This window comes from Suricata suricatta, chromosome 10, assembly GCF_006229205.1.
Source record: "Suricata suricatta isolate VVHF042 chromosome 10, meerkat_22Aug2017_6uvM2_HiC, whole genome shotgun sequence".
Taxonomy (NCBI): domain Eukaryota; kingdom Metazoa; phylum Chordata; class Mammalia; order Carnivora; family Herpestidae; genus Suricata; species Suricata suricatta.
This window is the reverse complement of record NC_043709.1, coordinates 131,236,256-131,260,143: the sequence shown is the minus strand read 5'-3', so window position 1 is coordinate 131,260,143 and position 23,888 is coordinate 131,236,256. Positions and strand designations below refer to the sequence as shown.

Below are 23,888 nucleotides of genomic sequence, written 5' to 3'. Positions count from 1 at the left end.
CCCAAAGTTCCGCACGTGCCCTCTCCCCTCACTGGTCAGACGTACCCAGGCGTCCCAATGTGCCGTCCAGTCACTGCAGAAAGGACATTCCCACTCACTCAGGTCTTACCAGGAAACACATATAACAGCTGGAATCTAAACCCGACTGGATGGAGGCTTCATCTACACGGTTTACCATTCTGCTCCTAGAACTACTGACACTACCGAAGACAGAATGAATCACCACTACCTACCTGAGTGCTAAACTCCTACCAAGTTCAAGGCAAGTATAAAGGCATCGAACCCCTGAACTCTGCTGTCTCCACATTCCAAATGACCTCATTCTTACTTCAATGCCAAGGTCCACAATGGCAAGAACTGCTAGCCTGATTTTGAGCCTCACATCTGACTGTACGTATCACAGAACACGCATCCTGTAACCCTTGCTTTTATCTCTGTACAAAGTCGCTGAATCTAAATATTGTAATCAATGGTCTGTATGTGATTTTTGTGGCTGTTTGTTGTTGTTTTTTTGTCTCTCGAGACCCATGCAGGACTTTTCTGCCTGTGGTATATTCTAAAATTGAACAATGCAAATAAAACATTTTTAAAAATGAAGAAAAAAAAGGGAGGCGCCTGGGTGGCTTAGTTGGTTGACCATCCAACTTCAGCCTAGGTCATGATCTCACTGTTCCTAAGTTCAAGCCACGCATCGGGCTCTGTGCTAAGAGCTCAGAGACTGGAGACTGATTCAGATTCTGTGTGTGTATGTCTCTCTCTGACCCTCCCCCACTCACGCTCCCTTGCTCACTCTCTCTCTCTCTCAAAAATAAATAAAACACTAAACAAATGTTTAAATTGTACCATGCTATGTCTGGGCTGGGGAGGCGTCTTGGATCCCATATACTCATCTTAAAGAGTTAAAAACACTCACCTTGAGAGAGAGGGTATTTTGTAGGATGTAATAAGTCACCGCTAATTTTTAAAACGAGCCATAAGAACTGCTTGTCTCTGGAAAAGATCATACGTGTATTAACTGATATACGCAAGCTAAAACAACATGGAATCCGGAAAATCAAAAAAAACATGACCCTAGACCGAATACGATGTGGTATGCTTAAGCACACAGAAATGCGGAAGTAGTAAATTCTTGTATGCACCGATCTGCTGGGCTCCACCTTTAAACCACAGGGAAGAGCAAGGCTGGCAATGCTAGGCTGGGCCATTAAGCTCTTTAAAAGCTAATATGCGGGAAAGCACCTATCACATTAAATCAAGAGCATATGCCATAGGCTAGAAATTTAAAGATACTTTATCAACTACAGAAAAGGAATTTTGACTCCCAAATGAAGAAAGTACAGTAGTTTGGTTCCAGGTTTTTATATTTCCAGCAATTTTAACATTTTCCTTGAGATGTTTGGAAATATAAATAGTTATCCGAAAAAAAAGTGTGTTAGCTAAATGCGCTGTAGCAGACACTGCTAACCACTCCTGAAGACCACTTCTCTCCAGGCTTCTTTTCATAAGGGAATCTTCCACACCTCGGGAGGCTAGGCTGCAACGTTGGGCCATATGGCTACACAGTGCATTTCTCCCCCTCCTTTGCAATGAGATTTGGCTGAGTGCTAAATTCTGGCCCACAGAAGGTGAGAAGCTGGCCCTCTACTCTCTCCTTCCCTCTTTCTTGCTGGCAATGCAAAGGAGAACCAAGCATCCCCCATCCAGTGGTGAGAGCGGAATGGAGAGAACCCAGTGTCACAAAGACCAAGAGAACAGAGGTCTACCATCCCCAACCACTCACCCCTGGCCTGATGCGGGAAAGGGCAGAAACCATCTAAATGACTGGGGGCCACAGTACTTGAGGGGCCTCTGTGTGACAGAAGTTTACGTTGTACCCTCATACACAAACCATGCGATCAAGGACCTCAGATGAACTATAAGGTAAAAATCTCCAGACAAGAAAAGAAAGATAGAAAGAGGGTCTAGAAAAAAAAGGGTACCATAAAAATCAGAAGAGAAAATAATGGCCAAATCTCTGTGCTTCAAAAACCACTTAAAAATCTTTATAAAACAGTTGATTCTTGAACCACGTGGAGGTCGGGCAGTTTTGCATGCTGATAACCCCCAGGGCAGTCAAACTCCACATATAATTTCTGACTCTCCCGAACTTAAACACGAATATCCTACTGTTGGCCAGAAGGCTTCCTGATAACATCAACAGTCACTTAACCCACCCTTTGTACATGTCTGTATGTTATATATATTATACGCCGTATTCTTAAAAGGAAGCCGTTAAGAAAATCAACAGGAAAATACAGCCACAGCACCGTACCGTACTCATTGCACACAATCTGCATAGAAGTGGACGGTCACAGTTCAAACCCATCAAGTTCAAGGGTCAAGTGTACTTCAGCGAACAGAATAAAACATTCTTTTCATAGCAGAATGATGAGCTAAACTGGGAAGCTAAGTAGACAAGCCTTTCCCCAAAAAATCAAATGTAATCTAATACACTGCACTTAAATATTTGTTAAGAGATTGCTGCCAGCTATGTTAATAAAATGTTTAATCGACATTTATTTGCGGGTTGATTATTTATGTGAACATCCTCCCTGCATAAATGCTTTGCAGAAATCCAGCCTGGAAGGAACATAAATACATAGTCTTTACTGAAAGAGCCATTGACAGGACTTATAAATCTAGAGCTCCATGTACATTAGGGATCTAAAATTAATTTTGATGGGCTAACAAATTACACATTAGATGTACAGATGAAGAATGTAAAAAATGTTGCTGCATTCGTTTCGGAAAACAAACGCGTGATTAACTAGCACTCCAAATAACACTAAGCAAGGCGTATAAATCACCTCTTAATCTCTAAAAGACAATAAAACATTTAAACCAGAAAGTAGGTTTTAAATAAATCGTATTCTCTTTGGAGATGTTTCTAAGAGTTTTGTTGTGATGATGGGTGAGGGCGGGGGGAAGCTGGTGTGGCTGGCACGTTAGATTGCCTCCTGACGGCCTCAAGAGACACTCATCATATAATTTTCTAAGATAAGCTGAGAAGATACTAATGACATAACTGTCTAGTGCGAAAAAAACAAGCAAAAATGATTTTAATGGAGATAACTCCTTTCTATAACCCACGATGGGCTTTTGGGGACTATCAGTCACTATTGTCTAAGTTACGGCAAATGGGCTTTTTAAAGAATATTTGCGTGGTTTGCTCAACAATGCTAAATGGTTCTGTCAACTGGTAAGAGATAACCAGAAAAATAATAATTATGAAAAGCCCTAAGATCATATTTCTCCTCGATTCAGTAGCACTTCCCACTGGTTACATCTCCTCAGAAATACAGAATTTCCAGGGGCTGACTACTGAGAATTCTTGCTGCAACACCCCATCTTTGTAGAAGATAAACAGTTGGGCCTCATTTTGTGCAATCTTTCCGTCCTCAGAGCTGTTGTGCGTAACTAGATTTGTGCTCGTCTGACAATTAAGGCTCTGACTTTGGCTCAGGTCATGATGTCACAGTTCGTGAGTTCGAGTCCTGTGTCGGGTGAGCACAAGCCCCCAGGAGAGCCCCTCCCCTCTCCTCTCCTCTCCTCTCCTCTCCTCTCTCTCTCTCTCTCTCTCTCTCTCTCTCTCTCTTTCTTGCCCCTTGTGGGATCCTCTCTCTCTCAAAAAATCAAACTATCAAACAAACAAAAAACTCCTGTAAATTCTCTGCCCAGGGAAGGCACTCTCCGTGGCCCACAGGCTGCTCTGGCCTGCGCTTCGGCACATTCACGTCCTCATGCGCGTGCAGGACACGGTACCTGGCTGTTTCTACAGCATCCGACGGACCTCAGCGTCTCTAAGAGAGTGACGTGACCATGGCCATGATAAAGACCAGACCCCCACGGTGAGAAAGGCCCCAGCCAGCCAAGGGAAGACACGAAGGAACGGGCTGGGCGTGTCACTAAAGAAAAGGAGCCAGAGTGAACAGACCACCCACCCTATGGTTCCAACGACCTGACCTTCTGAGAAAGGTCAAACTATGGAGGCAGTTGGCAGAGCAGCGGTTGCCACTGGGGAGGGGGGAGGCAGGGAGGCATGAACAGCTGGGGGTACAAAGGCCTCTGGGGCAGTAAGACGACTACATGCGCACGTTACAGCATCATCTCTCGTTACAGATCAGAGAATGCACCCCACCTAGACGGAACCTTAATGTCAGCTGTGGACTCTGGGTGGTGATGCAGGTTCATCCACTTTAACAAATGGCTAGGGGAGTAGACTTGGGGGGCTGTACACGTGTTGGGGCAGGCAGTGTGTGCAAATGCTCTGTGCTTCGCCCTCAGTTTCACTGTGAACCGAAAAACTGCTCTAAAGAATGACGTCTATTTTTTTCTAAGGCACTGGACACTCCAGATAGAGGGGGCTCACGAGCCCCTCCCCCGTCCCATCCCCTCTGACTCAGGCATCTCACGAACCTGCAAGACGTCCTCTCCGTGCATTTTAAACTCCCTCCAGGACACCCCGAACAGCAAAGAGAACTCACAGGCCTCTTCCCTTAACTCCAGAGAGATAAACGTGAGAATAATTGACAACAAAATGACACTCGGTCAATAAACGCTACAGATGCCCGTTTTCTAACCATTTGGTGAAGCCCTCAGCACCATCTCCCAAACTCTGTGACACCCCTACCGCCCCCCACCAGAGTTCAGTCCCCAAAACCAGCCCCAGGCGTGGGTCCGGGAGCCAGAGCAGACGGAACGAGGGACAGGCTGGAGCCCAGGGCGCTGTGTGCACGTGCACGGGTTCCAGGTCTCACTATGTACTGCCCTCCCCAGACCCGAGCTGAGTCTGCAGATCGCCACCCTGCCTGTCACCAAACACAGACACATGTGTGTCCAGGACTAGGTGCTGTGAAAGCAGAAATCCGTTTCTAGGATGCCTCTTTGTGGGAAGAAGTCTCAGGCTCAGAGCCCTCTCTCCTGGGTGTGTCCTGAAATTAAACCTGCCACGCGGCCAGGTGGCCACCCCAGGCGCCCAGCCGACCTAGAACACACACAGCCCCGTCCACCCTGCCTTCACTCCAGTCATCCATTCAGGGCCCCGGGGGCCTCACCTATGGCTTCATTCCACAGCTCCCTCCTCCTGCCTCAGTCTACCCTGTTGATGAGGCCAGGCAAGCCCTGACCCTTCCGGGTTACGCTTCCCAGCCCAGCCCCCAATCCTGCTATAGGTTCTGGATTTTTCCCACATGGCCCATCTTACAGATCAGGGGCACCCTCTGTTCTGGCCAGTCCTTGTCCCTGGGCCTGGACCACCTGACTTGGGCTTCCCAACTGGATTCACCGACTGCCCGACAGGATGTTAGCAGGTCACCTTAGGAACCTGATCTCAGCAGACAGCTGGACCACCCCGGGGCTCTCCTCAACTCTGGACTCACCCAGCCACCCTATGGGTCAGCCTGATTCTCGACCATGACAGGTGTCCCCGCCCCACCAAGGCTCTGTCTCCACACTGTCCTGGCTCCTCACTGGCTCAGTACCCGACGCAAGTGCCTGCTGGCTGACCAACACAGCTGAAGACAAAAATCATTAAAATCTATTATTTGTGTACCAGGTCAATGCCCCCAGGACTTGATCATGTTAAAAGAGACAGCATAGGGACTTTGACACTGTAGGTATGACTCTGCAGAATTCTAAGGTACTTAGGACTCACTCAACTCATAAGTGAGGACACACTCAACTCATAAAGTAGCTTTCTGCCAAAGAGTAGCAGTTCTTTTTTTTAAAATAAATGTTTATTTATTTATTTTGAGAGAGAGAGAGCACACTCACATGCATGAGCAGGGAACGAGCAGACGGGGGGGAGAGAAGAGTCCCAAGTAGGCTCCACACTGTCAGCACAGAGCCCAAAGCAAGGCTTGAACCCACGAACTGTGAGATCATGACCTGAGCCAAAATCAAGTCAGACGCTCAACCAACTGAGCCACACAAGCGCCCCAAAGAGTCGCTATTCCTTAGAATCTTTATTTCTCCACCTATGTCCCTCTGTTGCCACCGGTGTAGTAGATACAAAATAACTGAAACATTTTCCAGGCTTGAGAGTCCTATAAATCCGTTATCCGGCATTCGCAAATGACAGCTGACACCGGACAGTATAATGACCCGACACCCTCCGGTCCACTGACAGGGCGACTGGCTCCTACAATAAATGGCATCAGACTGCTCTCCCACTGATATCCACGGTCCCTGGATTTCCCTTCCCCTCCCCTGCAAGCAGGCTGTCGGTCATCATTCATCTTCAATACAAGTGTCCGTGACGGACGCTCTCTCTCCTTGCTTCTCACCACCGTGTCCAGCGCTCGCCCGGCTTCCACGTCCAGGAGTGGGCGCCAGTGTGGATGCGTGCGGGAAGATTTAAGAGGCCCTTCGATAAATAATACGCACACACTACCACGAATTAGTTCTTGTTGGCGATTGCTATGCCTTTTTAACTAGTGCAGAGGCTCCGTTCTTCATCCACTTACCAAATACTGAGCTTTAACTACGGGCAAGGCATAAAAAAGACGGGTGTTATCATTTCAGCTATACGACCATGTTGGAAAGAGACAACCATGGAAGCAAGAACAGATCAGCAGTCGCCTCGGGTGGGGAGGGACGAAGGATGGACAGGTGGCACATGGGATTTGGGGCTCTGAAATGACTCTGTGGGATAGAGTAATGGCGAACACGTCATTATATGTCTGTCCAAACGCCCAGACTGCACAACGCCCAGTGTAAACTGTGGATGCTGATGAGTCCATGCAGGTTCACTAACTGTAACACACGGACCATATGGTGGGGGTGCTGATAGTGGGGAGGGCAGGGGAGTTCTGGGAAATCTCTGCATGTCCCCCGAGTTCTGCTGTGAACCTAAAGCCTCATTAAACAGTAAAGCCTTTAAAATAATTAATCAAAAAAATATAAAAGTGAATAAAATACCATCCTCAGCCAGAGGATTCAGGAAGAAGAAGACTCTTTCTAGATTTCCTCCTATATTCTCAGCACAGGCTCTCAGGACTTTATACAAATCCCACTTAATACACAAAATAATCCTAGAAGGCAGCTAAGCTATCATAGCCCCGACGGGAATCCCGAAGTCACAAAGTTTAGAGATGAGATACCTTGTCTGAGATTTAACTGAGAGAATTAGGATCCAACACACACACTTCTAAGTACAAAATGTTCCCAGGCCTCACTGCTCTTACCTCATGGGCGAGATCGTGGATCCGTAAGGAATTCTAACCCAAGGCAAAAGTAACTCTGAGCAGAAGTAGGACCCAAATTGGCTGAGATCACGGGGAGAAGGCAGATCCAGCAACCTGGGCCCGGAAGAGCCGGGCGGGCTCCAGCCTCGTCAGCTTTGCCCCTGCACCTCAGGAAAGGCACTACCGGGCTCCCCCTGTTAGATGCTAGGGCTTCCGCACTGACACCTCCCTAGAAGGGGGCCGTTGGGGGCTCTCACATTTCAGAAAAGAAGGAGGCGCCTGGGGGCTCAGTCGGTTAAGCGTTCCCACTCTTGATTTGGGCTCAGGTCACGATCACATTGTTCTTGAGATCAGAACCCGCGCCGGGCTCTGCGCTGACAGCATGGAGCCTGCTTGGGATTCTCTCTCTCCCTCTCCTTCTCTGCCCCTCCCCTGCTCGCTCGCTCTCTCAAAATAAATAAAGAAGCATTAAAAAAAAAAGACACACTGGGATGCTAAGAATTCTTCCCCTTTGCCGTCACGTTCCAGAGCGCTGACGCCACCAGCAAGGGCAAGGGCAAGTCTGGGTCGGCCATTCTCAAGATGCGGAGAGTATGATGCACACAGGTTAAGTGACTTCTTTCCGAGGTGATGACCAGTGAGAGGCAGGGCTGAGCCTGCAGCCAGACCACCGGACTCAGGCCAGGGGCGCCCTCCTCCAGAAAGCCGGAAGCGCACGCTCCACAGCACTGGAAGCAGACCCTCTGTTATGACAGCACCAACAGGGTGCAGCGCAGAGAGCTTTCCCGCCAGCCATCGGTGCAGAGGTGAGCGGTCACACTTCCTCTCCCCATCGGGTCCACCTCCAGCTCTCCTAAACATCCGCTGTGGGCCAACCACCCTTTAAAAATGCTTAGTATAACCAAAGATAAATTTCTAAAATGCAGAAAACGCACAGTCAGAGAGAAGTTCCCACACAGACAAGAAGAACAGTGCTACCCGAGTTTCCAGAGATCAGAATTTCAAATTCATACCCAGTACCTCTCAGCAAGACAAGAGTGAGATTTTCAAGGAGGAGCGGCCAAAGCATAAAACACCAACAAATAAACCCATACGCTGGCAGCGGCCGTATAAAACATCGGCTTCCAAAAGTAAGCCCATCATCTGTGTGCCTGCCATTGGCAAAAATGTTGACTAAAGTACAAATAGGCTTCGTATAGAATGTTTACTAATGATATCATATATTCTCCCCAAGAAAGCTCCTGGGCAAAGAGTAGGGCCTCGATAAATAATCATTGGTAGAATGATGCTATAGAGCAACAGTAACAGTTATGCAGTAACAGTTATGCAGCAACAGTAATATAGCTTGTGGACCAGGAGAGCTGCCCGGAGCCAGGACACGGCCCTTCTCTCTACCAGCTCTGTGTTCCCAGCAGCAAAGAGCCCTGGAGGAAGACTTGCAACGAATTTATGACGGAATATAAATTCTGCAAAAGCCCGATGCTGAGAAATCCTTCCAAAGCCCTAAAAAAAACTTCTAACCCCCTGAATTACAAGTCTAGGACGGACATGGGAAGACATTCAGAATACTGAGACACCTGCCAAGACAGGCCTCAGGCAGTTACCCCTTGGGATAAGCGTGCACCTCCCAGATCATAAAGGCTGAATATGTGCCCAGGAGGGAAGGAGGGACTAATCAGCTTTTCAAAATGGCCTGTTGTTTTTCAATGTTTATTTATTTTTGAGAGACAGAGGCAGACAGAGCATGAGCAGGGGAGGGGTAGAGAGAGAGGAAGACACAGCATCAGAAGCAACTCCAGGCTCTGAGCTGTCAGCACACGCCATAATTCGAGGCTCGAGGCTCAAACTCACAACTGGCAAGATCATGACCTGAGCCAAAGTCAGACGTTTAACCAACTGAGCCACCCAGGCGCCCCCTCTCACATATTTTTGATTGGCCATTCTAAAAATCTTTCAGTCATTTCAGTAGTTGCAAAGGATGTCATTTCCTATAACTGTGTATTTGACACTTTGAATAAAATGCTATATCACTCCCATAACTATATCCAATGGAATGATCTGACCCCCTCCACCATGCATTTGTTAAATTTTTTTAATTTTAATTTTTTTAAAGTTTATTCATGTATTTTGAGAGAGAGAGAGAGAATGAGCAGGAGAGGGACAGAGAGACGCCCAAGCAGACTCCACACTGTTGGTGCAGAGCCAGATGTGGGGCTCGAACGCACGAACCATGAGATCACAACCTGACCCGAAATCAAGAGTGGGACATGTTAACCGACTGAGCCACCAGGAGCCCCACCACCACTCCCGGCCACTATGCATTTTAAGTGCACATAATGAGGTGCAACTTGAACCACCTGCACAAAGCTCCTCTTTCTCCCGAAGTCAGACCTACCCCCCATCCCTGCCGCCCTCTGCATGAGACATCTTCATCTCTCTTCCTTCCCATTTCATTTCATTGCTTTACTGCTCATCCTAACGGACTCCTGTGCAACAACAACAAAAAATGTAATCTAGGATGAACCTTTTAAAAATCCTTCCAACCGTGTAATGGAAATTTTCTTTACACTCAGAGTACTAAAATTATTTCTGGGCCAGATCCAAACAGAAGTAACCTTACAAACTTTGACGATCAAACGTAAAAGCGTTGTATGCTGAGACTTTGTGTGCGGTGCCCCACAGGCTGTGTGCGAGATGACAAGGCAGGAGGGCAGGCCGGCCTTGGACGCGGGAACCGACACTGTCTTCTCAGGAGGACGGGTTTCAGGAAAGACCCAGAACGTGAGGGTCTGGAAACTGGCTCCCGAAAAGGACCCCTACCAAGTAACCCCCGTCCAGGTCACGGAAGCCTTGAAAAACCCAGAGTGGAAGCCTTCAACAGGCCACCTTTCACTGTACGGGGCCCAGCAAAGCACAGACGTGGCCCATGTCCCACACAAGGAAATTGTCTGAGGTTATTAATCAAGCAAACAGCTGTGAAATAAAGTATGTCCCATCCTCCGGCATGGACAAGTACATCTTCATAATAACAGAATCACAGAGTACGTAAAAACCTATGGTTTATATACAAGTTGGCCAAATGCCAAAGATTAATAAATTTAATAATGATGGTGCATCCTGCTGTTGATGGGCTAGCAATGTTTGGAGGAGTAATAAATTAAAGACTTACATAATTCATAAATCCTTATGTACTTATTCCATAAAATTATTTTCCTTATCTTTAATCCAGCAAAATTATTAGCCATTAAATTAAAAAATAAAAAGCAAGATTTTCACAAAATTTGTATTCTTTGCACAGAAATCATTCAAGGCATTAAAAGATAAAATATAATTATCTAGTCTATATAATTTTAATATTTTTCGATCGAAACAATGTAAGTCAAAAGGCAAACATCACAACTTTAAGTATATCTTATTATATGTCTTCAAAAAAAAAGCTACTTTCCCTCTAAATATTCTAAATCATCCACTGAAATTAATAGGAAAATTACAGGGGCACCTGGGTGGCTCAGTTATTACGCATCCAACTTTGGCTTGGGTCATGATCTCACGGTTCATGGGTTTGAGCCCCGTGTCAGGCTCTGTGCTGACAGCTCGGAGCCTGCTTGGGATTCTCTCTCTCCCTCTCTTTCTGCCTCTCCCTGACTAGGGATTTCTCACTCTCTCAAAATAAATAAGTAAGTAAACTTAAAAAACAAAAAGGTAAAGCCATGATGAAGTCACATTAGCTAGTGTCTCTCTATCGCGTCACAGACCCTCCTACCCAGATCTACCTGCATTAGCCACCTCTCTTGCAGGCAAGCCCGGGGCACGCACTCTCAGAGAGCAGCACACAGCTACGGAAGAGACACTCCATGGTGGGGTCCTGTCAACCTCTCAGATAGAGGCAGAGCACAGGACCCCTGGCATGGCCCTGGAAAACTAGCTGTGACCCTGAAACACGGGGTGTGGTCCTGTAATGGAGGTATGGCGCCGGCACAGACGTCATGGTTCTGGAAGAGGCACGCTTGGATTGGAGGCGTGGCTTTACAATGGAGGCATGGCTCTGAATGGAGGTGTGGCTCTACAATGTAGGTGTGGCTCTGAATGGAGGTGTGGCTCTACAGTGGGGGCGTGGCTCTGAATGGAGGTGTGGCTCTACAGTGGGGGCGTGGCTCTGAATGGAGGCGTGGTCCTGGAACAAGGCCCAGCCCAGGAAACTTGAGCCAGGAAGGACAGGTAACAAGAAGCAGCAGGAAGCCAGAGTCTCAGTCAGGAGCCCAGGGCAGGGGAAGGGGTGGGAGAAACTCACTAGTCCCACAAGCTAGCAGGCAGTCAGAGGCCCGAGGGAGGGGACCAGATGGCAATGTGGCTCCTGGCTCTAGGCTGGAAAACAAAGGCAAGTCAGACTGGGGACAGCCAGGGGTCCCAGGAGGCTATGCTGCGCTACAGGAGCCCGGCCTGCCCCGAGGGGACTGGAAGGTTCTCTCAGCACTCTCTGGACCCCACTGGGAGCAGTCCAGGGCCAGGACCCTCAATAGGGGAGAGGGGGCCGAGGAGACAGGCCCTGATGGGGAGACGAAGGACCAACAGTAGCCAGCAAGAGGCCACGGAGACCCACAGCACTAACCCACCCACATCCTGCACAGAATCAGACCCTAGCCTGACTCCAAGTATGTGCCGCGGGAGTAAGCAGCACAGCAGAGTACATTCATTTACGACTAACGCAGCGGCAAACAGTGCCGTGCACGTGCTTACAGTTTTCGTGTTGCAGAAACACCCAAATAGCATCTGATACGATTTACATAACTTTACATAATCTCATGATTACCATTTGGCAAGGAGGCTCCAGACCCCATCTCTTCCATTTATTTGCCTCCAAAAATGACAAGATGGAAAACATTCTGGACAAGTTAGCGTTCTTCCTTCTTCTTGAAGACCACAAGAAGCCAATTCTACGACTTTTCATAGTCGTACATTTCCAAGATTTCAAGTCTAAAGATTCAAAAGTCTTATTGACACAACCTAATCAATAAACAAATATTTACTAACTTCCTGCTATTTTCAAAGCATTGATTTTAGGAGTGGAGGGTGGGGGCGGGGAATCCTTACCATAAAATCTACTTCGAGCTGTCTGACGTGGAGAAACCGTATTTACCCCTGCCAAACCACAATTTTCAAGTGTAATATAAGAATTCTACCAGCCAACGGGTGCCTCGGTGGCTCAGTCGGTTAAGCCTCTGACTCTTGATTTCGACTCAGGTCATGATCTTGCAGTTTGTGAGATCGGGCCCCACATGGGGCTCTGTGCTGATAACACAGAGCCTGCTTGGGATTCTGAGTCTCCCTCTCTCTCTCCCCCTCCCATCTTCTCTCTTTCTCCCTTTCTCTCAAAAAGGCAAATAAATATAAAAGAAAGAAAGAATCAGACCAGTTTACAAGGGCGTTCTTCAGATAGGGTTAAATTTAGTTCGTTGGCACACAGCAGGCACCAAATAAAATTATTTTGTCAGCAAAACTGTTTTTGATTGAAGAACCAGGATGCACACAGGACAAAATTCATGATTCACTTATTCACTGGGCAAGAAACCAAAGAAGGGGATACGTGATGTAGAATGAGCTTCAAAAGACAAATACAAACCGCAAGCAGGAACTATAGAAGAAGAGACGACTGTTTCACTCATAAACTAACAGTTAGTCACCACTATTTCTACAGAGGGCTTTGATTTACAGGAGCACCATTCGGTCTGACTTCCTCGGCCCTGGTCTTTGGTTTTCCTTCCACAGGCTAAAATGAACACAGGAGCACAGTTTTATAGGATTTCAGAGCCCCTTTTTAAATCTTCTCCATTGCTCTTTGAATTCTTATACTCAGAACATTTTTGAGCCAAAGGAAGCCTGAGCAACCGTCTGGTCTGACATGGAGTGTTGTAAGACAGAGCCCCGGAAACATGAGGTCACGAGCTCAGAGACCACATGAGGCCTCGTGTGGCTGTCCTGATCCATGCCCGACACTCAGGCCCCACTGCCTATGGGACCCAAGCAAGTGAGAACCAGCAAGCGGGGGCCCGAAGATGCGAGAGCAGACAGATGACCTGAAGACACCGGTGCTCCAGTACACGGAGGACCACCAGTAAAAACCTCGATACTGTTTACAGAGACCACCAGCGAAGACCACGTTACCGCGCACCATCCATTCCCATTACAAAAATCTCATTCAAGTCATAAACATAAACACCATCACATTCTGCTCCTCAGAGTCCGCGGTTACATCAACGGGCAGGCCTGTGGTCCGCGACTTCACAGCCCTGCTCACCACATGCCTCAGCTCTTACGTTATAATCAACTCTGGGGAAAAACCAAATTCCCCCCAGCCGGTCCTAAGACCAGGCTTCAGAACCCTGCTGCCTCTACCCACATAACATACGGCCATATTCACACTTGCTGTAACGCCTCATGAATAAACATCCCTTTATTCAAATAAGGTATATATTAACTAACTCCCAGTAATTTTCATTCAACTCTGAATGGTAAATAGAGTCATTCTGGCAAGACTGCAGAGTTTGCAATTCAAATTACAGAATTTTAATAATGGGGAAAATAAAAATTAGTGGCATGATTCCTAAGGCACCGTAATTCCAATACTTTTACTGCAACAGTAGAAAGCGCACATAACTATTTCTCAATTTATAAGCCGAGGGGGTTTCATCCAGGCAAGCATCCTACTCACCTGTAATCTCACAAGAGCATTCCTTTCAGGGATTTGGGAGGCGCCTGCTGGGAAGTCAAGGCTCCCCGACCCCAGACGTTATGAGGTACGGTTGCTACTTCTCAATAAATAACAGGGCAACAGTCACTGGATTAAATGATTTCCTTACAATATCACCATAAACAATAATTATTTGGCACCTGCCCTTTGCAAGCCTCGCATGTGCTTATGAATAAATCAAGCCTTATTGATTTACTAAACCAAAACGTTTTCCATCTAGCTCCTCTAATAAGAGCTGTAACCCTCTGCCGCACTTACTGACGCTTTAATGTGGTATGTTTCTTAATACTTTTAATATGAGAGATGAGTGCCGATTAGCTCACGAGCAGGAACACGGCTCTCTGGACGGCCCATGAGCCACTACCCCCAGGTCTCTCTAAACACGTCCTTATTAATGGAGTTCTCTGCCTCGGACTGGAATCACATCCGAATTAAATAGGCAGAGCTGCTGCCATGCTGCTTTCTTCCTCGTGACGTTTAGCGTAATAATGACGCCATGCATTGATTCAGAGATCACATCCATTTCAGATAGCAAGGCAAGAAAATACGGGACTGTAAAGGATACTTGGCGGCTGGTAAAACTATCATCTAAAATCATGGGGTGCCCAGGGGAGCTCGGTCGGTTAAGTGTCGGACTTCAGCTCAGGTCTTGATCTCATGGTTCGTGGGTGTGAGCCCCGAGTCGGGTTCTGTACTGACAGCTCAGAGCCTGAGCCTGCTTGGGATTCTGTGTCTCCCTCTCTTTCTACCCCTCCCATCTCTCTTTCTTGCTCTCAAAATAAATAAACTCAGAAGAAAAATAAGAAGGGTGCCTGGGTGGCTCAGTCAATTAAGCGTCTGACTTTGGCTCAGGTCATGATCTCTAGGTTCGTGAGTTCAAGCCCCACGTTGGACTCTGTGGTGACAGCTCCGAGCCTGGAGCCTGCTTCGGATTCTGTGTCTCCTTCTCTCTCTGCCCTTTCCCCACTCACACTCTATCTCTCTCAAAAATAAACATTAAAATAAATTGAAAAATAAAATAAAATCATAAAATGACTGTCTTAATGCAGTGACCTCAGAACACAGAAGATTACTTGAGGCGACCCCAGAATCTCCTCCAGGGTCTTGAGCAAGATGACCCCAGTCTGAGCAGGAAAGGTGCCCTCTCCCTCCTCCCTCCCGTGGGCAGAATCGCCCACACCCTCACCCCGTTGCTCCCCCTCGTGTATTCTGGAGCTGTGAGGCACACGGTGACGGACTCCACTCCACTTCCGCAGACTCACCAGGGGAGGGAAGATTCCCGGTTCTCTGGGCTCCACAGGGAACTCGCATTTTTGACTCTTTGGGTTCTTTATCAAAAGAAATTCAATTCATTGCCGGCCACAAAGGACCAGACACTCAGAATAAATTCCCAGCCTCATCTGTCCCCCAATCCACAGAAACTCGACCACCCCAACAGTAACACGGAAATGCCTAGTACACACGTCCACAGATCCCAGCTCCAAGAGAAACTCCGCTCCCCACCTAACGCCGTGGGAAAACGAGCCGCCTTCTTCCTCCTTTCCTTCACGAGGACCACAAACCGAGGCCCATCGGACTGCAAAGCCCCTGAGAGACCATACAGTCTCCTCTCCAAGCTGAGAAAACGGAGAGGAAACTCACCCAGGGAGCTAAATTAACGGCAGAGACTAGGTACGAACCAGACCCCCCTGGCTCCGGCCCTGATGTTCCTCCCTTTAAAACAGCCCTTGGTTCCTGAGATGGGGAAGAAAATCTATCACTGGGGAGCACCTCAAACAAAAGCATATGTGTCATGGACTTTAACTTGTGTTAACACCCGGCGATGCCTTTCAAGTTGAACCACAACAAAAACGGACCAGGTGCAGTTCCAGAATGTACAATGATATTAGCTCTCGAAGACAGAAGACCACAGAAATGAGAATCCTCGTTCAAAAATAGATTCCCCGGATTCCCTGCGGGGCACCGGCTGCCTCTGGCTACAAAGCAATAATTATCCTGTACTACAGCGATCAATAACACTTTTTGCCCCCACGAACCTGCTGTTTCCTGACTTTGTTCTCTGCGCTGAAGACTTCCAAGTCATATTGATTACCTACTAAATTGTTTCTCAAGTTCCTGAAAACGAGCCACGAAGAAATTCTCAAATTAGCATAACTTGTTATTGTTTGAGCAGGCTTCCAATCACTCAGTCACATTAATGCTTTCCCCCCTGGACTGGGTGTTCCCATTTTGCATTGGGAATTTGTCATTTTAACTGTGTCTCTGTCTTGCCTAATAGCGCCAAGTCAGTAGGATACAAATTTGATGGTGTTTCTGAAACGGCGACCGCTGCCACATTTTCCATCCAAGCGAGAAGGAAGAATTGATTGATAAACTGTGCCCTCTCGTTCTCTCTCTCTCTCTGTCTCTCAAGCAACAGCATGGATTTCTACCAAATGAACCCATTAGCTCCAAGAGTGTTAAAATTCAGCACCCTGGAACTTCTCTCCAAAATGATTGTCACTAGAGAATCTATTATATAAAGTGAAACCTTTCAGGGTACAGCCCTTCCAAGGGCATGTAGCTGCTAATGCGTCAAACTTTCAGAGTGAGTCGTAAGTGAGATGAGCTGGGAGGGCGGGCCCCCTCCCAAGTGTGTGGCAGGTCCATGGGGCCCCCGGGTGCAGAGCGGGGCGGCCAGGAGAGCTCTCCTTCCCTAAGCAGCAGGGACGTCTTCCCAACATTCCACCAGCACGAAGCATCCACCACGACCGGTTTGCTTCGTCAGAGGACAGAGACCGCCAGGAAATTAAATAATGTACATCACATCACCCCGCTCAGCGGTGGTCTTAATTCAAAGCAAAGGGAATAGTATTCAGTCTTTAAAAAGAAGGGACCTATCTTCCACCACTCACAAAGATGCACTCGACATGAACTACAGACCTCAGTCTAAGACCAAAAACCATAAAACCAGAAGAACATGGTGGGGAGGAAAAAGGTCCTTGACATCAGTCTTGGAGGGGATTTTGTTGGAGAGGACACCCAAAGCACAAGCAATCAAATTTAAAATAAACAAGTGGGCTACCTCAGGCTAAAAAGCAAGAAATCATCATCAACATGAAAAGATAGCTTGGGGCTCCTGGGGGGCTCAGTCGGTTCAGCGTCCAACTCTTGGTTTCAGCTCAGGTCATGAACTTGAGGTTTGTGAGTTCAAGCCCCACATCGGGCTCCATGCTGAAAGTGCAGAGTCTGCTTGGGATTCTCTCTCTCCCTGTCTCTCTGCCCCTTCCCTGCTCATTCTCTCTCTCTCAAAAATAAATAAATAAACTTGAAAAATTAAAAAAAAAATAAAAAGATAACTTACAGAATCGGGAAAAATACTTGCAGCCATGTAGCTGATAATTATTACATCCAAAATATATATAGAACTCATATAAGTCAATCGCCAAAACCAAACAAACAATCCAATTTAAAAATGGGCAGAAGGTTCACTCATTTCCCTTCACGTATTTGGTGAAGGGGGACTGGGAGGTAAAACTACCAGTTATGACATGAATAAATCATGGGGATGAAAGACAGAGCAGGGGAACAGGGTCAATGATACTGTCACAGCGCTGCCTGGGGACAGACGTGAGCCACACTCGTGGTGGCCACATTTGCAGGGAGCAGGTATTGAGACAGAGACGGTGAATCGCTCTGCTGCACCCGAAACTGATGCAACCTCGTGGGCTTCCAGACGTTGCCAGAAGCCCCCTGGGGGTACAGCGCCCCCCCAACACAGAACCACTGCCTTCTAGGGACGGAACGGATCTTGTCTATACAAGCTCTGACCACTCCCGGGAGAGTAAGGCCATTTCCCCGCATCTATGAGCCTCACACCCTGATGGTCTCCCCACAAGAAGACAGGTTAACACGTGCTAGAGAAGACTGTCCCAGACGCTCTGTGCCACTGTGCAGACTCTACGGCAGAAGAAGAGCCACACGGCCCACCTCCAAAGGGGACACAAGACTTCGGTCATGGGTATCCCTTGGCCCCCGACACCCATGCAAGGAGGCGGCTCCCAAGCGTGAGTCTCCGGAAGGCCACGGCTGACTCGGCTGAGGTCCCGGAGCGCACCCAGGCCCCCTCCCCCGGGCGCCCCTCCAGCCACTGGCACCCAGCACACAGCTCATCAAGCACCAGCCCTTTCCCCCAAACGGGCTTGCGAATCTCTGGAAGGCCCATCTGCAAGCGTCGAGGGCCACGATCACCCAGGAAGTGGAAGCTTCGGGCCGCAGGCCGGCCTGCCGTCCGGGCACCGGCAGCTTACCCTCCGGGGGCATCAGGGCCTTGTTGTTCTGCGTGCACCACCCCACGGGGTGCAGGTCGGCGATCACCACGTCACACCAGAAGTCGGCGCGGCGGTCCTCGCCGTAGCCGCAGTAGCGCAGAAGCAGCAGCTGTCCGCACGTGGTGATGACCGTGGCCACCCAGTACGTGTCCGGGTTGTTCTTGTTGGCCACCTCCAGCTTCATCCCTGGCTGGAAGTTGCTCTGAAGGCTGATTTCAACCTGCGGGGAAGAGAAGCACGGGGAAGACGTCACTGTGTGTGACACACCCGGAAGATCCCGATGGCTCCTGGACACACGACACCAAAGGGAACCTGCCTAGCTCAGCCGCTGAGCGTCTGGCTCTGGATCTGGGCTCAGGTCATGACTGCAGGGTCTGTGGGTTCGCCCTACACTGGGCTCTGTGCTGAAAGCGTGGAGCCCACTTGGGGTTCTCTCTCTCCCTCTCTCTCTGCCCCTCCCCAACTGGTGCTCTCTCTCTCCCTCACCCCTCTACCACCCCAAATAAATAACTTTAAAAAAAACACGGCACTTAAAAACATTACTGGGGCATCTGGGGGACTCAGTCAGTTGAGAATCCGACTTTGGCTCAGGTCATGATCTCGCGATTCACGAGATCAAGGTCCAACTTGGGCTCTGTGCTGACAGCTCAGAGCCTGGAGCCTGCTTCTGAGTCTGTGTCTTCCTCTCTCTCAGACTCTCCCCGGCTTGTGTGTGCACAAGTACGCATGCTCTCTCTCTGTCTCTCTCTCTCTCTCTCAAAAATAAAAAATAAAAACAACATTCCTATTGCCTTAGAACAGGAATGTTCTAAGAGAAATACAGTGGGAGCCACCAACCAGACGTTATGTTTTCTAATAGCCACGTTAAGAAAGCGAGATAAAATAGATGAAATGAATTTTAATAATGTATTTTATATTATCCCAACATATCCCAAATATCATCATTTCAAGATGCAATCCACATAAAACCTATTCCTGATGTGGTCTACGTTCTTCCTTCCCCAGGAAACCTGCGAAACCTGGTGTGCGTTCTCCCTGGTCAAGCGTCTGGACGGTACACGACACAGGTGCTCAGGAGCCAACGGCCGCTGCAGTGTGCCTACAGCACAGCCATGGAGAATGACCTCCTTTTTATTCCTTTTAATTAAGGGTCATAGTCTATTAGTATCTACCAGCCCTCCCCTGGAAAGAAAGCTTCGCAGCCTGGTGGGCAGTAATGTTCGAAAGCTAACACATCGGACACCGTGAGGAGCAGCTGCGGAAGGGATGGTGGAATCAGACACGGCTTGTCCATGGGGCCACACCACGGGGCCACACCGTGTTTCCTTTAAACCCTGCACATGGGCCTGGGGAAACCGTGCGCCCAGGAGAGGGCACTGTGGCTGGTGGGGACAAGGGAGAAATGACAGATTAAAGAGAAGGGCCTGGCTCCACGTGGGGAGACGCTGGTAACTTCCTGGTACAGACTGGGATGAAAAGTCTGTGCATCAGCGTCTCCTTCCTAAACCACATGAACGGATCCAGCCAAGTCATTCCAGAACCTGAAGAGGCAAAACAACCAAAAGCAAGAACAGGCTGGAAATGTGCCCCCAGTTCGCTTGTCCTACTTGGGCTAAATCTTTGTCCAGTGAGAAAAAAAAAAAACCTATCTTGGAATTAAATTTTCATTTCCAGTAAAGAGACGGCCTCAGGTCCCAGAAATTCAGTCTTTGCCTTGCTAACGATATATTACCTAAACCTCACCCACAAGCAAAACTCCAATGAAACCTCAGCCTTTCACCTCCCAGGACTTGCCCCGGGCTGGGCACGCTCTCTGCATTCTTCCAAGAAATATTACCGTGAAAATGATTTTTTGGTTCGATAAAATGTGTCCTGAATATTTGCAGGCATTTCCTCTAGTTTCACTCAGCGGCTCACAAATAAAGAAGACTTTTTAGGTGTCCTTTCAAACGAAAAATATCATTTCCAAATAAGAAAATATATGGCCATCACACCTCCTAAGATGACAGCACTTGTCACAGGCACTTGCCTGGTTTGCTGGCTCTTGACTCACATCGATCTTACCTGTCCTGGACGGTGTGCCCTTGGATAGCAAGGCCCACAAGTGTCTACTCGGGCACAGAACAAGGACAGGGCACACGATGGGCCCCGTCCCCCGTCATCAGAAGAGACAATGCAGGAGGACTAGACCCACCTTCCCCACAGCTATCGGCGAAAAGCAAACAGACATGTGTCCGCACCTCCTCCTGATTTCTAAGAAACCCTGGCTCAGTTTCCCTTTTCTCCCCCAGGGCTTGGCGCCTCCCGCAGAAGCCCCTCCCGCCCTCCAAACGCAGAAAGAGGAGGCGAGTTACGTACATGTTTGAATGACGTGTGAGGTGCCGCACTGGCCCCCGTTTCTTCCAGATACTCTCCCCAGTTAAAGCCAGTTTCCTCCAGGCCTGAACCTTCTTCTGCTGAAAAGACAAGAAACGAAAACAGAAGACTATCACCAGCGGAGTGAAGACTGGAAAGGCACGGGCCGTCGGTGAAGAGCGGGAAACGCGTAACGCAGACGTGAGCAAATCCAGCAGGTCGAGGGGACGCTGTGGCGTGCCCAGCCTCCGGGCGCTGACCGCAGAGTGCGGACTACGAAAAGCAAACACTGGAGAAAGTCTACGAGAGCAACCTGCCAAAATCAAGGATGAAGTTAAGTGTGCTCTGGGGCAAATGAAAGTCACGAGATTTGTTCGGGGGCATAGTTGCATGTTACTGTATTCACTTAATGTCAACCACTGTCACCGAGAGCACGTCATGCCTCGGGGAAGGTCTGGGGACCAGGTGAAGGAAACCACTGGGCACTGAGGAGGCACCTGGATGTAGAGATGAGCATCTTTGACCGCGGGTTACTTCCCACAGCTAGAGGGTATAATGACAGCATAGACCGTCTGTGTTGTAAACGACCTTATCAGGAAGCGCTGATCCTGATGTTATTCCAAGGAGAAAACTATTCGAGGTCCAGAGGGATCGCTCAAGGATGTGAGGTCACCCAGCAAGTGAGTGACAGAGACCGACCAGCCGTCAATCACACAATTCTCCAAACACTGAAGACTATGCATACGATACACTCTCCATAGACAAAAAGCACCAAATAACTCATCTTAAAGCACAGATAACAATACTATGCCCTCGTTTCAAATGGAAAGAACGAATAAGTTGTAGACATTCTCTTACCCTACCCATAAGGCCATCGTAAAGAACGCAGAGCAGTAAGGGGATAGCCACACACACGGACACAAAAGAGCTTCAAAGTCTAAATTCTCTTTTCTTGCAACACTGACCAATGTATGTAGATGTTCAGCCTGTGTGTCTTCTACAAGCAAGAACCTACGTCCCTGGCCAAGAGTAAATATCGCTTTCAGTCATGTTTTTAATGGGATATCCTGGTAGGTGAGCCAGCGGAATCAGCAACCAGAGATGAAGACGGCGACGAAGAAAGGAAGCCTTGTTCTTGTAGGCTCTCGCTACCTCTTCTTACTAGAGGTCTCTTCAGTTGTCAGTAGGGAAAGTAATTTCCTTGCCAAGACTCCGTAGCGTCTCCGAAACGGACAGAAGGTAGTTTTTGTAAAGCAAGCTGATTCGAGGTTAAAAACAGCGACCCTAAATTTTGTCTTCTAAACCCCAGTTGCCTAGCCCTGTCTCCTCAGATTTCACCCCCATCAAGTGGTGTGCAATCAAACGTCCACGAAAAATAAAAGTCATCGGAAGAGAAAACCATGCTCCCTCGTGGCTCTCCCAACGTTCTGCTGTGTCCAGGGATTCCCGTCCTTCCATTGAGACAGGCTCCCCAAAAAACATCGAGGGTCTTGCAGCCGCCAGCTAAGGAGATGCTGCTGAGACACAGTCACGTTCTGGAAAGTGCTTCCCAGGGCACCACCCGGTGGGCAGCCTGACCCACAATTCCTGTCCCCAAAAGGCCGCAGTCGCTGATTACCAGTCTGTCTCCTGACTCGCTGGCCAGAGGCACCCGCACACCACTCACCGCTCAGGGGGTTTGGCGGCTAACTTGTCGCCAAAGTCTGGAAGTTCTGTACACCCTGCTTGTCCAGCTCAGCTTCAGGCCACACCAGCTTCAGGCTTGCCTGCTCCAGCCGTGGGTCACGCACAGAGCCCCACAGAGACATCACACGGTCACGCCGCCCCGGGCCGCCCACTCTCTGCTAACTGCTTCGCACGCATCACCCCGCTTCATCCTTCCAAGAACCCCGACGGCTGCTTACTACGGTCCCCACCTGGCAGAAGACAAGTCGGGAGCCCTGAAAGCCCAGGGAGTCACCAGGGCCACCCAACTGTCCGGCCGCAGAGGCCGGAATCCAGCGCAGACTGTCAGGTTTGGAGCCAGGACGCCTCCCAGGTGACTTTCTGCCGGATCCCACGTGGGGCACATCTGCTTCTCCACCACCACCCGTTCCTCCGGGAGGATCCGAGGCAGACTCCAGGGCCAGATGCTCTGTCTTTTGCATTGGTGAGCATTAGAACATTCCAGAACCAAGCCAGGCAGCCGGCAGGTGCAGGAGACGCAACAAGGCGGAGGTGGCAGCCAGGCTGGGCAAGAACAGGGCACGCAGGGTCCCTGCACTCCTGCAGGAGGACACGGCGAAGGGGAGGACACGGGCAGAAAACCCGGTCTTGGGCCTTCGGAGACAGAAGGTCCTGGCAGAGCCCCTGGGTGAGTGAACAACTCCCGAAAACGGAAGTGCCCCCTGGGGCATCAGCACCATCTGCCCAAGATGGAGGCCACAGCAGCCAGCACCTGGGCCAGCAAGGCGTCAGTGCGCTGGTCACCACGCCAGGAAGGAACCGGGGATCCGTCCCATGGGACCAGCCGTGACCGTGGCTCACATGCCCCGGCCTTGGGGCGGCCCCTGCCATGCGCCCTGCTTCACACAGAGGCACTGCGGGCTGCGGGCCTTCTTCCCAGCGTTCTGTTCTCACCTGACTTGACCTCAGTTCAGACCATGTGTCTCTCCCCACAAGACACGTGCCGTAGCTGCTTTCACGCTCCCTTGGGTGCTCATTCAAGTTCCCAAGAGGCGGACAGGTCCCCCCTGGGGCTCCTAAGGGAGTCCAAGAACATGCTTCAGGGCACCTGGTGGCTCAGTCGGCTGAGCCTCCAACTCAAGGTTCACGAGCCTGCTTCATAACCTCTGTCCACCCCCCACCCCTCCCCTGCTCTCTCTCTCTCTCTCAAAAATAAACAAGCTTGGAGGAAAAGGAAAAACAAAAGAACACTGCTTCAGAGCATTTTTGCTCACTGCAGTCCAGACAAAATACTTTATTTTATTTTTGTTAACATTTATTCATTTTTGATAGAGAGAGACTGAGCATGAAAGGGGCAGAGAAAGAGGGAGACACAGAATCCGAAGCAGGCTCCAGGCTCTGAGCTGTCAGCACAGAGCCCGATGCAGGGCTCAAACCCATGAACCATGAGATCATGACCTAAGCGGAAGTCGGACGCTTAACTGACCGAGCCCCTCAGAGTCCCCCAGAGAAAATACTTTAAAAAAGAACCCAAGAGTCAGACCTAGAATGGGATTTTTTAACTGAAGATGTGATGCCCAGCACTGG

The 23,888-nt window shown here is 49.1% G+C and overlaps 1 protein-coding gene and 1 long non-coding RNA gene across 6 annotated transcripts in view; one reads left to right on the top strand and one right to left on the bottom strand.

Moving 5' to 3' along the window:
- Nucleotides 1-23,888, bottom strand: part of SFMBT2 (Scm like with four mbt domains 2) — a 213,111-nt gene that overhangs the window by 159,092 nt on the left and 30,131 nt on the right. For 4 of the 5 annotated variants that reach the window (XM_029955807.1, XM_029955804.1, XM_029955803.1 and 1 more), the window contains exons 3-4: nucleotides 20,640-20,737; nucleotides 18,261-18,501 (exon numbers count right to left, since the gene is read on the bottom strand). In XM_029955807.1, coding sequence (XP_029811667.1) covers nucleotides 18,261-18,501; nucleotides 20,640-20,737 — 339 coding nt within the window. The remainder of the gene's footprint in view (nucleotides 1-18,260; nucleotides 18,502-20,639; nucleotides 20,738-23,888) is intronic. The other variant, XM_029955808.1, reaches the window with a different exon arrangement.
- LOC115305553 lies at nucleotides 11,277-12,257 on the top strand. The gene is made up of 2 exons (XR_003914842.1): nucleotides 11,277-11,441; nucleotides 12,045-12,257. It is a non-coding gene; the product is annotated as an uncharacterized LOC115305553 (long non-coding RNA).